Below are 19,620 nucleotides of genomic sequence, written 5' to 3'. Positions count from 1 at the left end.
CTGGTTTTAGCCACTCAACTTGGTGCTTTCATTTCAAGAGGCCTTGGTGTCCAATTGGTTTTAACGCAATCAGGTAAACATATTGACTGCTCACCCTTCAGGTCAAATAAAGAATGTTAGAAAACATCTGTTTTGCCCAAACTATTCTTTTTCACTCTTGAAACTGAATTTGAAGTTGAAGGCCAAGAGAAAATGGCCCATTACAACAATGACTATAAAAAGGTGAGACCATTCTCTTTTTAGAGGAGGGAAGGGCATAGATAGGCATATGAAAAGAATTTCTTTAATTGAGTCAGTTAAAGATGCTGTCATGAAGAGTAGCACTTTACCCTATGCCTAGAAATCATTATGGCTCTGATCGGTTCCTCTGATTAGGGATCCAGACCAAACTGGAACCTTGCAAATCTCCTACGGTTGAGTTGGAGTTTTTCAGGGCTCAAGGTTCATGGGAAAGTGAAGGGTTGGGGCTCTATTTCTCTAAAGACCGAGTTTTGTGAGGGTTGTCTGGACCACCCACCCAAATTTTCCTGTGGTGCTTGCAAAAGGGGCAGAATTCTGGGCCTCAAAACAGATCTCCTAACTAAGAATTCTTCCACTTGGGTTTAGGAATCTGCATTTTTTTTTTTTTTTACAAGGTGTGCGGTGATGCTAGTACACTCTAAACTTTGACGCATGCTGCCCTGAGCCAGGCAGGTTTGCAACCTATCAAATTGGTAAATAAAAAGAAAATTTCTGATCACTTCTCTGTGGGTATCATTTTGTTTTATATATGTTTTTATTGCATTCAGAAAAAAAGATTTCAGCAACTGCAAACTTTTCATCAATTTTTAAAAATTTCAGAGCATGAAGTTTATTTTTCTAAGTTAAAATAAAAATAATTTTTCTTGCGGTAGCTTTTGGTAGTATAATGCTAATAGCTGAATAGGCTTAAGATTCATTGATGCATTTAGAGAATATAAGCAACTTGTTTTCAGTTATGTAGGCTAAAGAACATTTGTTGACTAGGATATAAAATAATTCCTGTTTTCTCCTCATTACATGCTTAGCACAGGGCCTGGTCAAAAGTAAATGATCCACAAATGTTAGCTAAGGTTATTTACAACGTGAGCGCTTCCTGTGGTTGGGCTGGGGGACATCTGTATTCAGATGTTATTTGCTAAATCCACTTTTATTTCAAGGTCTGGAAAAATGCTGTTAGGTTACTTTCTTTCAGATATAACCTTCAGTTAAGCTTTCTTATCTCCAGTTGTTGCTGACCTGATCGTGCTGATTGTTGGTTGGTGACCTTTGTTATGCAATCACTAGGTATCAAACACTGTACTGAACATTGAGGGGCTCCAGGGATTTCAACATTACCCTGAAGACTAGATTCCAGTGTGTCCTGGTTTTTACTAAAAACAGCAAAGTAATGTGAGGAGAAACTGAATTTGGTGGATGGAGAAAATGTGAACTGGAGAGATGGTTTTCATATTACCCACTTTTGAAGCCCAAGTGGTAGAAGATCACAAAAACATCACAGATCCTTCACAGTACAATTACCTCTAAAAACAGTAGAAAATCCCTTCATTATAATTTAGCCAAGTGTAGTGAACAAGGTAGAGTTCTTCACTTGGTCATGGGCTTCTTAGCTTATAGTTGAAAATTTGCATTAATTCATCCAGTAATTCTGGAAGATCTCAGTCCCGATCTCCTTGAAATTATGCCTCTTCCACATTCTCTCTGTCATATTGTCCTAGTACATTTTATGTCTCTTGCATATACTCTGTCTACTGTGTGTCTGTATTAATCCTGATTCTTTATTTGGGTCTATTTTCCAGTTCTCAAATTCTTTCTTAGGCAATATTATTCTGTTGCTTAATCTATCTCTTCCAAGTAACTAATTGTATTTCTTCAGTTGTGTTTAATCTGTTTCCTAATGCACTTAGTAATGCATTTCTAGAGGTTCTATTGGTTTTTTTTCCTTCAAATTTACTTGGTCTTTTTTATGGTCTCTTGTTTTTTGCTCAAGAGAAGATACACTCTATCTCAAGAAGGAGATATACTCAGTTCTCTCTTTTATTTCTGTAAGAATATTAAATATGTTATTTTATATTTTGTGTTTGATAATTCCAATATCTTGAAGTCTTTGCAGGTCATACTTCGCTGTCTGTTGTTTCTGCAACTCTATCTCATGATACCTCGTTACCCTGTGTGCTTTTTTATTTTTGGCCATGAGTTCATATTCTTTGAAGCTTTATCTGTGAAAATTTCTTGAGTTTGAGATAAAGTTGGGTTGCTCCACACCCTGGTCTATGCAGGCTTCACTGAAATTTGGTCATCCTTTGAGAACTTCTAGAAATCAGGTTGCTGGCTTTATTTTTTAATTTTCAATAGGTTTTTGAGGTATGATTTACATGTCAGAAAATTTATCTGTTTAACTTATTGTTCAAACTTTTAGAAGACTGTTGATGTGCTGAGTAAAATCCAGAATGTGACAGACTGAAGAAAAAGTTGATATACTTATTTTGGGAGGAAGGGTGGGTACTGGAATTACTTTGATGAAAACTGATGAGATAAGCAACATGATACAGGTATTTGTGAAACAAAGAATTGTGCATGAAAAATGTTGTTAAAGGAAAACATAAGTAGAATTAATGGAAGAAGGCCAGAAAATTTTATTTTGTTAATTCCTGTTCATCATTCATAGCTTTGTGGATGCCAGTCCCTCCTGGAAGCTATCCTTCATCTCCCTCAATCTGGTTTAGGTATCCCAGAGGTCACAGAATTTTTTCAAAATGGGAGTAATTATCACAATGTGTTCTAATTACTTGGTTACCTTTCTGAGACTTCCTCTCAAGAACAGGGGTCAGCAAACTGCTGTCGACCAAATCTGGCCCCCTGCCTGTTTTTGTAAATAAAGTTTTATTGGAACACAGCAACATCCATTCATTTATGTATTATGTATAACTATTTATGCTGTAATGGCAGAGCTGAGTATTTGCAACAGAGACCATATGGTCTGCAAATCCTAAAATACGAACTTTTTGATTTTTTACTGAAAAGGTTTGCTCTAGTGTATAGGGTATAAACTTCTAGTGTATAATCTCTATCGGGGCAGAACAATGTTCACCTGGTTTTCTATCGTATCTCTTGCACTTACCATGGTGCTTATCACCTAGAAGGAGCTAAATAAATATAAATGAATGAATAGATTGAATGAAAATGGTTTCAGAGGTTTCTATTTTGGGGTTATGTGTAATTTATAATGAATTAAATCTAAACAGATAAATAAATAAAAATGAGTATGCAGGCAAATCCAGTCTTAAAGAACTTCTGATGTTATGTCAAAAAGGCAGCTGGGTGTAGTGAAAACAATCAGGCAGACCTGGGTTCCATGCCTGGCCCTACCTCTCAAAAGTCTTGTGGTTTTTGTCTTTTTTTTTTTTTTTTAAGATTTTATTTTTAACTAATCTCCATACCCAACATGGGTCTTGAACTCACAATCCCTGTATCAAGAGTCGCTTGTTCCACCGACTGAGACAGCCCGGAGCCCCTGGCAACAGCCATGTGGCTTTGACCAAGCTATTTAACCTCAACACTGTCAGCTTCCTTTTCTCAAGGTGAGGCTCATGATCTGTGCTTTCATAGAGCGCTCTCAGGGTTCAGTGAGGTGCTGTGTGCGTAGCCTCTGGCACATTACTAATGCTTACTAAATGCTGGTTCCTTCCCTCCTTGTTTCCTGTTCTTCTGTGACACAGTTATGTCTTTATCTTTGCTGATGGGACTAAAACAGTCCTTTGGTGATATGGGTTTAAGGACCACAAATAAAACTATATCACTCGTGTTTGCAGTCGTCCTTGCCCAGATAAAAGTCAATGTTTGACTCAAATGTAGTGCCTGTTACTGAAGACACGAAGCTGAATTTTCATCCTGCCCCCAAGGGCAATCAGCTTTTCATTCCTCCCTTACTTCACAACTTAAACGTCCTTGCCGTACACACGGAATTGATCAGAGTGGAGAAGTCCCCTGCAATTTAAAACAATGACTTAAGTTCTAGAAAAAGTGATGCCTTGAACCGGGGTATCTCTGGGCATTGGTAAGTTCTGCCTGGTCCAGTGTGAGCAGAATAAGTCTCTTCAGTCTCAGCAGGGCTCTTTCCACGGCCGGAGTCTGTCTGGTAGCGCCATGACTTTGGGTAGCTCACTTTACATCCCTGATGTAGTTTCTTTTAAAATAGGAATTCTTCCTCTTAAATTGCAGAGATTTTAGGAGGAACAGATAAGTTAATGTAGATTCCAATGAATGGAATTTTTAAAATGGCATAGAAACTCAGGTTTCTGCAGGGACATGGCCGTTTCCCTCCCTCTGTTTCGACCCCCAGTGGGCTGGCCGTCCAGGGGGTAGAGGGACTCTGCCTGTAGTGGGAAAGAGCATGTCGTTTGAGCTGGGTTGTCCCCCCTGCCTTCTGTCACCCAGTAATTGTGTGACTTTGGCAGGATACCTAATCCTGGTATCTCCCTTGGTCAAACTTGGATTAAAAATACCTACTTCACTGGGTCCTTGTAAAGGATCAGAGGGAATGATACATGTCAAGTTCCTGACAGATACGAAATCCTCACTAAATGGTTGCTACCGCTATTTTTATTCTCAAGACTTACACATTTGGAAAGAGATATCTTTCAGTGTATGTATTTCAATAAAATTTTCTTCCCACCTCATTCTTGGAGGTCTCCATCAATTCTTTGTTGTGGCGTTTCCTGCCCCCAATCCTAGAAGTTCCCGAGGGCCTTGTTCCAGTTCCCAGCCCTAAGGCTCTTGGTGCCATGGAGAGGCTGGCAAGAATATTAGCATTTCCCCTGACATTTAGTGATGAGTTTTCTCTTCCTTTGTAATTGGCAGAAGTATGAAAATCACTGAGCACCTGCAAATGGAGTCTTCATTAGGTAACAGGTCACCTTCCTCCTACCATAATTATGCATATGACTTGTTAGACTGTTTTTGAAGCATCTGCTTGAAAAATCCCTTCAGAGTCACACTTTGAACATAACTCAGGGCATATCCCTCCTTGATAGAAAAAATAAGCCACTCTACAGCCTAAAGCAACATGACATTTTCTACTAGATATCAATATTTTCCCATCTGACATTTAGTAGATCCTAGGCAGCCAAAAAAAATACCAGCTGCTTCTAAGGTTATGATTCACCATTATTGCTCTTATCCTTATGTATTGTTAAGATCTGCCAAAGAGATATTTAGTTCCCATGAGTACTCCTTTTTCTCATATTAGTTCAGCATCTTTCTCTGAAATCTTCTTGTTCATGAATACCCAATAAAATAGGCAAAGGAAAAACCTGGGCACGGAACTGGAAGAACTTCTCCAGAACATTCCAAAGACAGAAAGAAAGGCCTGTCTCCACGCACAGTTCTTCCATCATGGCGCACTGCAACTGAGTTGATTTTTATACCTGTGTTGGGTCCTAAATAGCTAGCACTTTTGTATTTCTCTCTGTTATAGAGGGAAGAGATGAGGCTTACAGAAGCTCTTCTAAGGCTGAGGAGAAAATGTGAGTCATTTTTAAATTTACAAAAGTTTTTTTTTTTAATCTTTCTTAATATTTTCCACCTCAAATCCATCCACTGGGTCTTCCAGGGTTTAACAGAGTCCAGGCTAAGAACCCTTAGACCTGTAGTGACAGCCTACATCCTTTTCAGTATGGCCTGCAAAGAAGAGAATGTTCACTATTTCATTACAGAAGTGAAAAATAAGATTAATTTACAATCTCAGAGGCTTCTCTCCAACATTACTTGGAGTTAAGTAATGATTTCTATCCCCTTATCTTTCAAGACATGTCTAAGAAAAGGGGATTTTTCTTGTGTAGAGCCAGGTAAAAATTTATTCGGTCTGATGTTTCATCCAGAGTATTACTCTAGGAAATCGAGTCTCCTTTTGTAAATTTGTTTCCTGAAGCCACACAAGCCTGAGGAAAGACAACCAAAGTATGAAGGCAGAAGTAGGCCTTGTCATAGCAGCAGTCTTTCTGGATTGGTGTGCAATCTGGGTATTTATCTCTAACAGTAATTGGAACCCTTTGATATAAAATTTGACATGTAGTTATTATTTATCAATGATAATGATGGCTAACATTTATCGAACACTTACTATTTGCCTGGCCCCTTTCTGAGTGCTTTGTGTTTTTTCTCACTTAATTCTCACAACAATCCTGAGAGGTGGGCACTGCTATTATTCCCATTTTATAGATGGAGAAATTCGCCTCCACACGCAGAGCTAATAGGTGGCAGAACAAAGGTTCGCCCCTGTGTTGCCTGATTCCAGAGCCCAGAGCCCATCCTCTCAGCCACCTGCCCAGCCTCCACAGGACAGCGACCTTCGTATTCTATCGTGCAGTTATCTTGGACACAGATCTCTGCACCATGCTGTGCTTTATACACGACAGGGTCCTGGCACCTCCTTCTGATTTCTCTGACTACAGAACCGGGGGGAGTCTTACTGAGGAGAACAGCCTCGTTTCTGGTCTGGACCTGTTATCCGTTCTGTCAGGTCCTGCCGAGAGACTCTCAGGCATCCCACACCGTCGCTGTTCCATTCTGCTCTGTCCTCAGATGGTTACGTCCTTTTACTTCTGACTTATTTCCCAGTAAACGTGGTTGCTCGAGCTCTGCTCCGGGGCCGAGGGCCGGCCGGGAGCTTGCTGAGGAGCGCTGACCTCTCCTGCGCGCGGCGCGCGGGAGCTCCATGATGGCCGTGCCGTGGGGAGAGCTCGGTCTTCTCAGCAGCGTGAGCACTTTGTGCTGCGGCCGTGACTCTCTCTACACTCAGTTCTGCCCTTCCTGGGCCTTTGTTCTCCAGTCGGCTTGTGCCTGTGATCTCCAGGCTGTGGTGATCAGAGAGCAGATGGCGCCTTCCCTGCTTTCCCAGGAAGAGGAACTTCCTGCTTGGCGTCTGAGCTGAAGTGGCAACTCTGTATTGAAATCTTTGGGGGTATTTTCATTAACTGCTCCGTGTCACCACACGAGCGGCGGAGGTGGTGGTGCACCCTTCATTCATTCGTGCCGCATTTGTTAAGCACCTATTTATGTTCTAGGCGCTGTGCTGAGCACTGCAGTTGCCACAGCAACTAAGATACAATGGCTCCTGCTTTCATAGTTTTCTGTTTTTTTTTTTTTTAAACAAATCAGACACATGATGAGGCAATTGCAATATAATTTGATAGAGGCTGTGATAAGGCAATAACTCTTTCCAGAGCATAGCGCAGAGGCACCTACTCTGGACCTGACGGAAATGGGCAGATTACCGGGGGAAGCGGCATCTGAGACCTGGAGGGTGACTAGAGGGAGTTCGGCAGGTGAAGGGGTTGGTAGTTGGGCGGAAGGAAGAGAAAGGGTGCCCAAGGAAGAAGGAATAGCATGTTCAAAGGCCTACAGGCGGAGAAACCATGCAGAGCCTGGCAAGCACAGTGAGCTCAGGAGAGCTAAAGCAGAGTTTGAAATAGGCTGTGGCAAGACATACTGTTGGAGAGGTGAGCAGGGTTGGGGACCTGAAGGGTGGCTGTCACTGAATCCTTCTATGTATCATGTAGGAACCACTTGCTTCCGCAGACTGAGCTACTGTAGCTTGGGTGTTTAGTGGCAGGGCGTAGGACTGAGGAGTCACATTTGTTGAGTCTTGCTGTGTCCTGGGGCTGATGGACAATCTTGGAGACCTTTGGTTCTGGCCCCTCGTTCATGCTGTCCAGGGGCCCCAAACCAGCCAAGTGCCTCTCTCCCCCAAGTGGAATCCCTTGTGGCTCAAAAGACATGTCAGAGTCTTCCTCTGATTGCTGCCAGCAGTGCTCTCTACTTTAAAAACTGGTGATTTTACGCAAAGTCCCTCTTGCCATTTCCTGTGCCCACAGCCGGGCCTGATGTGGCCACGGTTGTTGGGGTGGCCCTCACTGCTCCACTAGGTACTAGGAACTGAGCCGGGACTTTCACACTCACCAGCAACTCCTACAAGTAGGGGTGGTTATCTCCCTTTGTACAGCCGGGGAAACTGGGGGCTCAGAGCCAACACATTATTTGTTGCAAGCCACAAAACTATAAATGGCAAAACAAAATTTGGACCTGGTCTGATTCCAAGTCCCTGTAACCACAAGTGGTGACTCTTTCCCTGTCCATATTATCGTTCTTATTAAGATCCTTTAAGTCTGCTCTTTGAGATTTCTTACTGATCCTGTTCTTGAAGATGAGTCCCTCCAAAATGGGGTCAGAGGCTTTTGAGGGACCTCTCCAAGGGTCGTCCCTTAAATCAGCAGCATGTCCTAGCAGGCTCTATCCTGAGCTTTAAGACCGCCTCCCATCCCTCTCACTTTGATTAAGGACATAACAATGATTTCTGATGTCAGTTAGTACTTTACAACTCCTCCCAGAGGATCTGGTGGTGCTTTATGTAAACAGAATTTGAGGCAGCCCTCAGCATATTGCCTATGTGCCATTAGCAGGTGAAGTTCCTTCTTTGTGACCCTCCCCAGACTCTCGCCGCGTTTGTTTCTGATTTACTTTCATTTTTGTCAGTTTCTTTCATTACCATGTTAATGTTCAATTTTGATGCTAAATAAAATAGGTTTCTCTGCCCCTCTGCTCCCTCCTGCCTCTTCTTTCAAACACCAGTAAAGCCCAGGGACAAATCTGAATCCTAGCAGTGGAGATAGATGTATTCACTAGTGAGAGCTCAGGCTCCAGATAAGGCTACTAATGAATCAATCACCAGGCTTTTATTAAGTGTCTCTTCGCTAAAAGCATAGCTGTCCCTGCAGCCAGATGGCCCTGGCTCTGTGCTCCTGAAGGTAATCTGGACCCTGTCACTAATTACTCTTCTTCCCAGCAGCAAGTAGAAAAAGCAATTTTCAAATTGTTTTTATTGATCACAGGGCATTTTCTCCAGACTATGACTCAGTATAAAAAAGAGGATATAATTATTTTCAGTTAACATAGTCAAAAAATTTTTATAGAAGAATGGTTGTCTACATAGTGGTTCAGAGGACAAAATCTGGAGTCAACAGATCGGAGTAGGAATCCTTGGCTCTATCCTTCACTAGCGATGTGAAGTAGAACAAGTCACTTAAACTCTTTGAACGTCAGTTTCTCCCTCTGTAAAATGGGGAGAATATGAGTTTATAGAGCTGTTACAAGGACTAAGTTAGCAGGAATTAAATAAAACAGAGTACATGGTTCGGTCCAGGAGATACTGTTATTGTTATCATTAGTTATTATTATCAAGAAAGCCATCTACTGTCTGTCTTCAGGCTAGTTGGATATGTTTTCATCTGTTTCTCGCAATTCTCTTTTCTCCATGAAAGTTCCCATTTTTCTTCAAAGGTCGGATATAGTCTTGCTTTCATGAACACTCTTAAGTCTCACCTTTTATAATTACGTGATTAAATCAAGGCTTGAGGAGCTTGGAGTTGACTTTTTGCCTTCATTTAGGTTTCTTCAGTAAGAGGACTGTGTTTTCATTGCAGAATGAGGACGTGGAGTTCGTCCGAACTGGCTATGGGAAGGATATGGTAAAAGTTCTCCATATTCAGCGCAACGGAAAATACCACAGCATTAAAGAGGTGGCAACTTCAGTGCAACTGACTCTGAGATCCAAAAAAGATTACGTGCATGGAGATAATTCAGACATCATCCCCACAGACACCATCAAGAACACAGTTCATGTCTTGGCAAAGTTTAAAGGGGTAGGTGTCATTATTCTTAGATGTTGCCTATCTTGATGCAGAATTCACTAGACTATAACTTCAGGGGATCACTTGCTTACTGCAAGTTCCCTTTATTTTTTAACCCTGTTTTTACATTAAAGCCACTAATTTTTTTAAATTTCTATTCTAAACTTCTCAGCCTTACAGAAACGCTTTTTTCCCCTTCTTCTTCTTGATCTCACTTCTTCTCTTTTTTGGTTCTCAACTTACTACATCTTTTAGGAAGAGAATCCTATCTGACAAATTTACGTGTTCTCTCTTAATTAGAATCATTGGCCAATCAAGGCCCTGGGAGGATTTCGGAATCAAATTTTACACATTTTTGTCATACATTTCTTTGACTCCTGTTGCTTGTTTTTTTTCTTTTAGAATGGTGTACATTTATAGAAGAAAGTACCATTTCTCTTCCTGGTGTTACTAGAGAAGAAAATCTTGAGTATAAGATATATTTTGAAATTTATTTGCCCAACTTTTAATGCCTTCCCAATTTTCCCAACTCCATGACCACTTAGTATCTGTATATCATGGCAGGGGGCCTCTTCAAAAGGGTCTTGGAGCTGATAGAATGTGCTATTTTAACACTTCACCTTCACTTTCTTTAAGCGTGAGTGAAGCTGTGTTGGACCACCAGTAGATTTCTGGGCAACTCGAGATAATTTTTCTATTTGCTAAGAAGTCTAAAAAGACAAGAAATGTAGACTGGAAAGCCTCTTTTCTCATGCTTTTGCATGAAATCCACACTCAAAATGTATGAAATGAACAGACTAATTGAAATATAATTTCTGCAAGGCCTTCCTCCCTGCTGAACCTTTCTCTTGCCAGTCAGAGTGGCCCTAGCAAGCATAAACATGGCTATGGACAAAGGCATTGCTCTCTTGAAAACATAAATTGAAAATAGGCTTTTGTCATGAGCTATAGAAGAGGGCCAGGTAACGCAGACCCTTCTATTTCCTGTATTGTGTGAGTGATGCAGAAAAGTGAAGGAACGGACCTGGGTATTAAAAACCATTAGAATTTATTCATTAGAGATAGAATGATCATGTAATTTCTTATCCAAACCAAGGCACTTTTTTCTTTTGATTTTTTTTTAAATTGAGGTATAATTGGCATACAATTTTATATTAGTTTCAAGTGTACCACATAATGATTTGATATATGTATATATGGTGAAATAAATTTTTATTTCTTGAGATGATAACTTTCAAGATTTATTCTCTTAGCTACTTTCAAATAGGCAATGCAGTATTATTAACTGTATTTGCTATGCTATGCATTATATCCCCACGACTTATTTATTTTATAACTGGAAGGTTGTACCTTTTGACTCTCTTCACCCATTTTGCTCACCCCCTCTCCTCTGGCAAACGTTAATCTGCTATCTATATCTATGAGCTTGATTTTTTTGTTTGTTTTTGTTTTGTTTAGATTCCACATATAAGTGAGAACATATGGTATTTGTTTTTTCCTGACTTATTTCACTTAGCATAATGCCATCAAGGTTCATCTATTCTATGTTATCACAAATCTAAAGATTTCATTTTTAATAACTGAATAATATTTCATTATGTATATATAAGATATATATACATCATATATACCATATAAATATGGTGTAAATAATATATATAAGCTATATATTAGCTATGTATAGTATACATACACACACACACACACCTACCACATTTTCTTTATCCATTTATCCATCGATGGGCACTTAAATTGTTTCCATATTTTGGCAATTGTAAATAATGTTGTAATGAACACACATCTTTTTGAGTTAGTATTTTTGTTTTCTAAACTAGGACACTTCTGAGAGTGAAATAAGATGCTAAATAATTATTCTGGGATAAAAGGCATAACACAGAACTATCTCGGGGAAACTGTACAAATAGTCCACCTTAAGCAAAGCCATAGATTGTCTGTAGACTGTGCTAAGACCATAACACATTGTCTAGAGATTATTATGAAGAATTTGTGTGAAAGTAGGGAGCTACTTTATGGGCTGGAGAGCTAGGGATGGTCCATAGAAGACCTGTTTGCAAAAAAGCGAGGAAGCAGAAGTGGCCCTACGTTAGCATTTTTCCTTGGGAAGCTGGAAGGCCCACTGGCTGATGTCATAAAGACACCAGAACGTTTTGGAGTATACCACGGTACTGTAGTTGGCATGGGTGATGACTGAGCTCACCGTAAGAAGAATCTAAATGTTAAGTTTCATTTTACTCATCCATTGATTGAAACATTTCTTCCTGCAAAACAGGTTTCTTTTAAAAACAGGGTAGTCTCACCTGGCAATGGTGATCTATTAACTGCACTTAGGAGACCTTGTGAAAAATTGGGATAAGGGCCAATTCACCTTGCCACATTCTTTCAAAATCTGTATTTCTCTGATTCTTAAAAACATTTGAAGAAGAAAGAGAACTCCGTGGATATTTAAAAATTATTTTTAAATGGGGCAGGTGTTCCTGATCACTAGTATTTTGTTTCCTTTTACAGATCAAAAGCATAGAAACTTTTGCAATGAACATCTGTGATCATTTCCTTTCTTCTTTTAACCATGTCACCCGAGCTCAAGTCTATGTGGAAGAAGTCCCTTGGAAGCGTTTTGAAAAGGTTACCTCAGTTATTTGTGCTCTCAGCTTAATTAAAGAAATTGGCTTTATGACATGTGCTGAAATTTTACTGGAAACAATTTTTTTTTCTAATTTTCAGAATGGAGTTAAGCATGTCCATGCATTTATTCACACTCCCACTGGAACGCACTTCTGTGAGGTTGAACAGATGAGGGGTGGTGAGAAAATATTTTTCATGTTTTGATTCTGCAATAGCAATTTCAATATTTTTTTCTTCTAAACAATTCTGTTTATTAGCATAGAGGAAAACTGTAGAGAATTTTGAAGGCATTTAAATCTGAGACAGGAGTTAGCACTGTGACTCTGGAATACATTTAAAAACTATCTACTTCTTATCTTGATGTAAAAATGAAATAACACATTTTGCAATAAATCTAGGGGCTGAATAAGGTAGATCGTATTTATCATCTGATTCTGAGGTGAGGGAAAAAGAAAAAGGTTCNGACCACCAGTAGATTTCTGGGCAACTCGAGATAATTTTTCTATTTGCTAAGAAGTCTAAAAAGACAAGAAATGTAGACTGGAAAGCCTCTTTTCTCATGCTTTTGCATGAAATCCACACTCAAAATGTATGAAATGAACAGACTAATTGAAATATAATTTCTGCAAGGCCTTCCTCCCTGCTGAACCTTTCTCTTGCCAGTCAGAGTGGCCCTAGCAAGCATAAACATGGCTATGGACAAAGGCATTGCTCTCTTGAAAACATAAATTGAAAATAGGCTTTTGTCATGAGCTATAGAAGAGGGCCAGGTAACGCAGACCCTTCTATTTCCTGTATTGTGTGAGTGATGCAGAAAAGTGAAGGAACGGACCTGGGTATTAAAAACCATTAGAATTTATTCATTAGAGATAGAATGATCATGTAATTTCTTATCCAAACCAAGGCACTTTTTTCTTTTGATTTTTTTTTAAATTGAGGTATAATTGGCATACAATTTTATATTAGTTTCAAGTGTACCACATAATGATTTGATATATGTATATATGGTGAAATAAATTTTTATTTCTTGAGATGATAACTTTCAAGATTTATTCTCTTAGCTACTTTCAAATAGGCAATGCAGTATTATTAACTGTATTTGCTATGCTATGCATTATACCTGCACGGCTTATTTATTTTATAACTGGAAGGTTGTACCTTTTGACTCTCTTCACCCATTTTGCTCACCCCCTCTCCTCTGGCAAACGTTAATCTGCTATCTATATCTATGAGCTTGATTTTTTTGTTTGTTTTTGTTTTGTTTAGATTCCACATATAAGTGAGAACATATGGTATTTGTTTTTTCCTGACTTATTTCACTTAGCATAATGCCATCAAGGTTCATCTATGATCTATATTATCACAAATCTAAAGATTTCATTTTTAATAACTGAATAATATTCCATTATGTATATATAAGATATATATACATCATATATATCATATAAATATGGTGTAAATAATATATATAAGCTATATATTAGCTATATATTAGCTATGTATAGTATACATACACACACACACACCCACCACATTTTCTTTATCCATTTATCCATCGATGGGCACTTAAATTGTTTCTATATTTTGGCAATTGTAAATAATGTTGTAATGAACACACATCTTTTTGAGTTAGTATTTTTGTTTTCTAAACTAGGACACTTCTGAGAGTGAAATAAGATGCTAAATAATTATTCTGGGATAAAAGGCATAACACAGAACTATCTCGGGGAAACTGTACAAATAGTCCACCTTAAGCAAAGCCATAGATTGTCTGTAGACTGTGCTAAGACCATAACACATTGTCTAGAGATTATTATGAAGAATTTGTGTGAAAGTAGGGAGCTACTTTATGGGCTGGAGAGCTAGGGATGGTCCATAGAAGACCTGTTTGCAAAAAAGCGAGGAAGCAGAAGTGGCCCTACGTTAGCATTTTTCCTTGGGAAGCTGGAAGGCCCACTGGCTGATGTCATAAAGACACCAGAACGTTTTGGAGTATACCACGGTACTGTAGTTGGCATGGGTGATGACTGAGCTCACCGTAAGAAGAATCTAAATGTTAAGTTTCATTTTACTCATCCATTGATTGAAACATTTCTTCCTGCAAAACAGGTTTCTTTTAAAAACAGGGTAGTCTCACCTGGCAATGGTGATCTATTAACTGCACTTAGGAGACCTTGTGAAAAATTGGGATAAGGGCCAATTCACCTTGCCACATTCTTTCAAAATCTGTATTTCTCTGATTCTTAAAAACATTTGAAGAAGAAAGAGAACTCCGTGGATATTTAAAAATTATTTTTAAATGGGGCAGGTGTTCCTGATCACTAGTATTTTGTTTCCTTTTACAGATCAAAAGCATAGAAACTTTTGCAATGAACATCTGTGATCATTTCCTTTCTTCTTTTAACCATGTCACCCGAGCTCAAGTCTATGTGGAAGAAGTCCCTTGGAAGCGTTTTGAAAAGGTTACCTCAGTTATTTGTGCTCTCAGCTTAATTAAAGAAATTGGCTTTATGACATGTGCTGAAATTTTACTGGAAACAATTTTTTTTTCTAATTTTCAGAATGGAGTTAAGCATGTCCATGCATTTATTCACACTCCCACTGGAACGCACTTCTGTGAGGTTGAACAGATGAGGGGTGGTGAGAAAATATTTTTCATGTTTTGATTCTGCAATAGCAATTTCAATATTTTTTTCTTCTAAACAATTCTGTTTATTAGCATCGAGGAAAACTGTAGAGAATGAAGGCATTTAAATCTGAGACAGGAGTTAGCACTGTGACTCTGGAATACATTTAAAAACTATCTACTTCTTATCTTGATGTAAAAATGAAATAACACATTTTGCAATAAATCTAGGGGCTGAATAAGGTAGATCATATTTATCATCTGATTCTGAGGTGAGGGAAAAAGAAAAAGGTTCAGGCTGACAAAACCCTAAATCTCTGAATTTTCTGACCAGTACTTTTTGTACCATACCATGCTATAATTATAATAACCTTTATAGGAAATAGTAAATAACAATCGAGTTTCTCTGACATTTTATTTTCATAATAATAAAACCACTGATATTATTATAATTACTATAGAATGAACCTCATTTAAATAGCAATGGCAATTATATAATTCTTTCTATTTACTAAGAAATTTAAAAATTAACTGTGGAACATAATTACAATATAGACCTTATTAGTACTGATGATTGAACTTACCAAATATCAAAATTCCCAAAGCTTGTCTCCCACTGCTTGGTTGAGATGGTCAGAGCAGAGCTCATGAATTGGCTGTGAGTTAGAGTAGAGGACCTCAAAGAGCCATGGAGCCCAACATGGTAGATAGGTTTCTATCCTAATAAAAAATAAACTTCCACGATAATCAGAAATTGAAAGTGTGGACTGTGAACTTTTTCCCTTTGCAATTAATCTTCCCTTTCTTCTCCTTTCTCTTTTCTCTCCTCTCCTGTCCTCTCCTCACCTTCCCTACCTTTCCTTTTCTGTATCTCCTTCTCTTTCTTCTCTAGCTCTCTTCAGTAAGAATTGGAGGTAGGATCTCATCCATGTCAGAAATATTATAAAGTTAATAAAATATAAGTCCCTTTTGAGTTCTATTGGATAATACCTTCCCTTAGAAAGTTCTAGTGTATTAGCTGTTGTTTAATAATTTTTGCTATCTGTATTAAATCCCAGGCACAGCCAGGGCCTTCTCAGTGTTTAATTAACAGTTATGTAATTATTGTCCTATAAAGGAGACTGAACAACTAGTTGTTAAATTAAGTTGAAAAGATAATGATTTTTTAATCCCCCAAATGCATAGCCATGTGATATATTGACTTGCTGACTGAGCTATTAGTTGAAATGTAACCTTCCTTCCTTCTTTCCTTCCTTCCTTCCTTCCTTCCTTCCTTCCTTCCTTCCTTCCTTCCTTCCATTTGTGACTTTGGGAGAGAAAGAAAAAGAAACTGACTCCCCGAGCCAGTGTTTTCCTACCCAAACAACACTGCCTAGCCTCATAAAATTATAAACTCTAAACTGGAATTGTAGAGCAGAAATATAATGCAAGCCACACATGTAATTTTAAAATTTTCTAGTTGTCACATTAGGAAAGCAAAAATAAATTAATTTTAATAATATATTTTATCTAATCCAATATATCCACAATGCCCCTTAAATATAATTACTAATGAAATATTGCACATTTTTTATAAAGTGTTAAGTCTTTGAAATCCTGTATGTATTTTATATTTACAGGACATCTCACTTCACATTTCCCATATTCCGAGTGCTTAAGAGTCACATGGAGCTAGCAGCTACCATATTGATCAGTATAGCTCTAACCCAAATCATAAGTGATTTTGCAATATTTAGCATATTCCTCTTTTCATTTTCAAGTATATAGAGTAATCGTAGGGGCTAGAATTAGATTTGGGGAGAGCTAAGTAAAAAATAAGAACATGAGCGAAATATGCTTGTCATTCATTGAAATACTATTCAACAATTGGATTTTGAGGACTTTTTATGTATCCTAGGGTTGTAAATTCAGAGGTGAATAAAACATTCCTTGGCCCTAGTCAGTTTACAGTAGATGAATAGTAGGGGATAGATTTATAAAAAGATGTATTACAATTTCAGGGGCTAAAAACCACAATAAATGAATCGAAGTTATGCAAGGGAAGCAAAGAGGTGCAAAACCCTAGCTCTTCCTAGGGTCATTTGGAGGAGGAAATATTCCAATTGACTTTTGAAAAATGATTCAGGAAGTGCTGGGCATAGAAGGGGAAAGAAAATTACAGGTGGAAGAAACAGAATGTGCATGGGTAGGACCTATGAAGGAGTGGAAGAAGGAAGCTAAAATATTTTGGACATCTGTCTTACGCGGACCACCATCCTGGGCAAGTAATTTAATTTTAAAGGGCAAAGATTTTGAGGAGTAGTAGCAAGTTTAAAGGGTCAGTTCTTAGAATGCAAGGAGCTGAGATGAAAACGAAGAGATTGGTTTGGGCTGGATTTAGAAGGGCCTCGTGTGCCATGCTAGCAAGATTGGTCTAACTTGGAGGCAGTTTTGCATGGTGGTAAATCAGTAAGTGTTGGAATCAGACTACACTGTATTTGAATTTGAGCTCCACTTTTAATAATTTTGCGACTGTGAGAAAGTTACTTACTCTACCTCAGTCGTTTTCATTTGTGAGATGATGATTACAGCGTTCACCCGAATGGCCCCGGGAATTAAAGGAGATAAACATTAATATAAGGCATTTTAGCACAGTACCTGGCACATAGGAAGCATTCCTTAAATGAAAACTGCTGTTATTATTTAGGATGGCAATAGAGACCCAAGAAAGGTCTTTGTGTGTGTATGTGTGTGTGTGTGTGTACCATTCAGTAGTTCTGACCAAGTTACTGTGCACTAGCTGGAGAGACAGGCGGAATTTGGGACCTTGTTGTAGAGATGGAGAAATGAGGGAGTTGGATCTCAGGCAGTGAAAAGTAGAGACAGAGGAGGCATTATGTGAGGCATTTCTGAAGGGTACTGAATGGGTGTGAGGGATTGGGTAGGGGCGAAGGGTACAGAGATGGAAGGGTTAAAGGTGCCCTAAAGTCCGAGGCCTGAGGGAACTGACTGAGGAGAACACCTATGATTAAAAATTGCTCAAGGGGAAGCTGGTGATGTGGGGAGTAAGGGATAGAGATAGATTTGGAGACCATCAACAGACTGATGGTGGGTGAAGCTGTGGGCAAGAAGGAGCCATTTCAGGAAAACATTGAACTGGGAGGAGGAAAGTGAGAGGACTGGGGGAAATTCCCCAGTTTATGGGTTGGGCAGTCTGAAAGTCAGACAGGGGAAAGGTCAGAGAGAGAGAAGGAAGATTGGAGAGAGTGGTATCATGGAAGCAAAAGAAAAATACATTTCAAGAAATCAGTGACAGTATTAAGATAACAGGAATCATAACACACAGGTGCATATGTCACTAGTGGCTCCATACAAGAAGCTCACTGCTTTTTACAAAAGTCCAGTTCAGTGTGTGTGTGTGTGTGTGTGTGTGTGCATGCGTGCGTGCGAGTGCAGGCACATGTGTGCCTGCGTGTGTTGGGGGATGCTCTGCTCCAGGAAGTTGTTCAGGAACCCAGGTTGATGCAACCTTACATTTTTTTTATCCTTACTTTTTGGGGTCACCTTGAGAGTAGATCCGCTTGCCAGACAACCAGGAGAAGAAAATAGCTTGGAGGAGCAAAAGGAGGAGGCAAAACTCCTCAAGCATAACACCAGGCCTGAGACTAGCACACAGCACTTCTACTGGAGAGAACCCAATCACACAGCCACACCCAACTGCAATGGAGGCTGGGAGATGTAGTAGTCTAGCCGGGTATCCAGGAGGAAGAGGAAATGGATTTAGTAAACAGCAAGCAGTATTTGCCACAGGAAGATTCAGAAGTTCAGAAGGATTGCAAGAAGACTGAAGAATAAGTGTGCAGTTTGGCAAATGGGTCACTGATGACTTCCACAAGAATATTTTAGCAGGGCCTGGAGGTGTAAGTGGAGTGGCCAAGGATAGGGTTCTGGGGATCACAGGAAGAAAACAGTCTGCTCTTCACACCCTTGTTCTTTCCAGGAATTACCAGGAGCTATCATCAGCCTGAATTCTAGTCACCTGGTTGCTGCAGAATGGAAACACTGGTCACCATCATAAAGCCAAGGCTTTTTCTTTCTCAGAAAGCCACAAATCTTCAGGGGACAGCAGTCGCTGTGGTGGTGTTCCCAGAACCTCAGTTTGACTCATCTAGAGTCCAGTGTCCCTCTGAATATCATGCAGGGCTGGCAGGGTCAGGATAGGGGAAGAGGGATCCGTTGCCTTAAGTGCATGCAGTATGTATGTGGACACGCATATGAGTATGTGTATTTTCCAGTGTTGTGTACATAAAAATGATATTTGTACTCTGTCCTTCTTTGGAGAGTAAGGATCTATGATCTTAGGGTGGCAGAGTTTAATTCTTAATCTGCTTGTTATCCAAGAGCTAAAACTGCAGATACTGTGAGGTAGGTCAATGAGCAAACATTGTCATAAGAAATGTCCTTGCATAGACTTCCCTGAAGAAAATAATCCTTATCTACCCCACACCCACACCCCAATTCACATGGCAAAGACTGTTGTTACAAACTTGTAAGTACGGCTTTTGGTGAGGGGCTAGCTAGTTGGAGTGAATCTGCCCCCTCAAACACATGCACTTAATCACACATTCAGCCCTGCCGCTCCCCAAAGGGACTCTTCCCAGCAGTATA

At 39.3% G+C, this 19,620-nt stretch overlaps 1 protein-coding gene across 3 annotated transcripts in view; it reads left to right on the top strand.

Moving 5' to 3' along the window:
- The window catches only part of LOC100470134 (uricase), a 79,396-nt gene that overhangs the window by 47,197 nt on the left and 12,579 nt on the right, over window positions 1-19,620 (top strand). The window contains exons 1-5 of one of the 3 annotated variants that reach the window (XM_034653792.1): window positions 164-222; window positions 5,495-5,543; window positions 9,498-9,716; window positions 12,231-12,347; window positions 12,447-12,525. In XM_034653792.1, the coding sequence (XP_034509683.1) occupies window positions 9,540-9,716; window positions 12,231-12,347; window positions 12,447-12,525 (373 nt within the window). In that variant the 5' untranslated portion in view covers window positions 164-222; window positions 5,495-5,543; window positions 9,498-9,539. Of the gene's footprint in view, window positions 1-141; window positions 223-5,494; window positions 5,544-9,497; window positions 9,717-12,230; window positions 12,348-12,446; window positions 12,526-19,620 lie in introns of those variants that run through there. The other 2 variants (XM_019807607.2, XM_019807606.2) reach the window with 2 other exon arrangements.

This window comes from Ailuropoda melanoleuca, chromosome 2, assembly GCF_002007445.2.
Source record: "Ailuropoda melanoleuca isolate Jingjing chromosome 2, ASM200744v2, whole genome shotgun sequence".
In the NCBI taxonomy this organism is placed as follows: domain Eukaryota; kingdom Metazoa; phylum Chordata; class Mammalia; order Carnivora; family Ursidae; genus Ailuropoda; species Ailuropoda melanoleuca.
The sequence above is the reverse complement of the archived record's forward strand: the minus strand, read 5'-3'. Positions and strand labels throughout refer to the sequence as shown.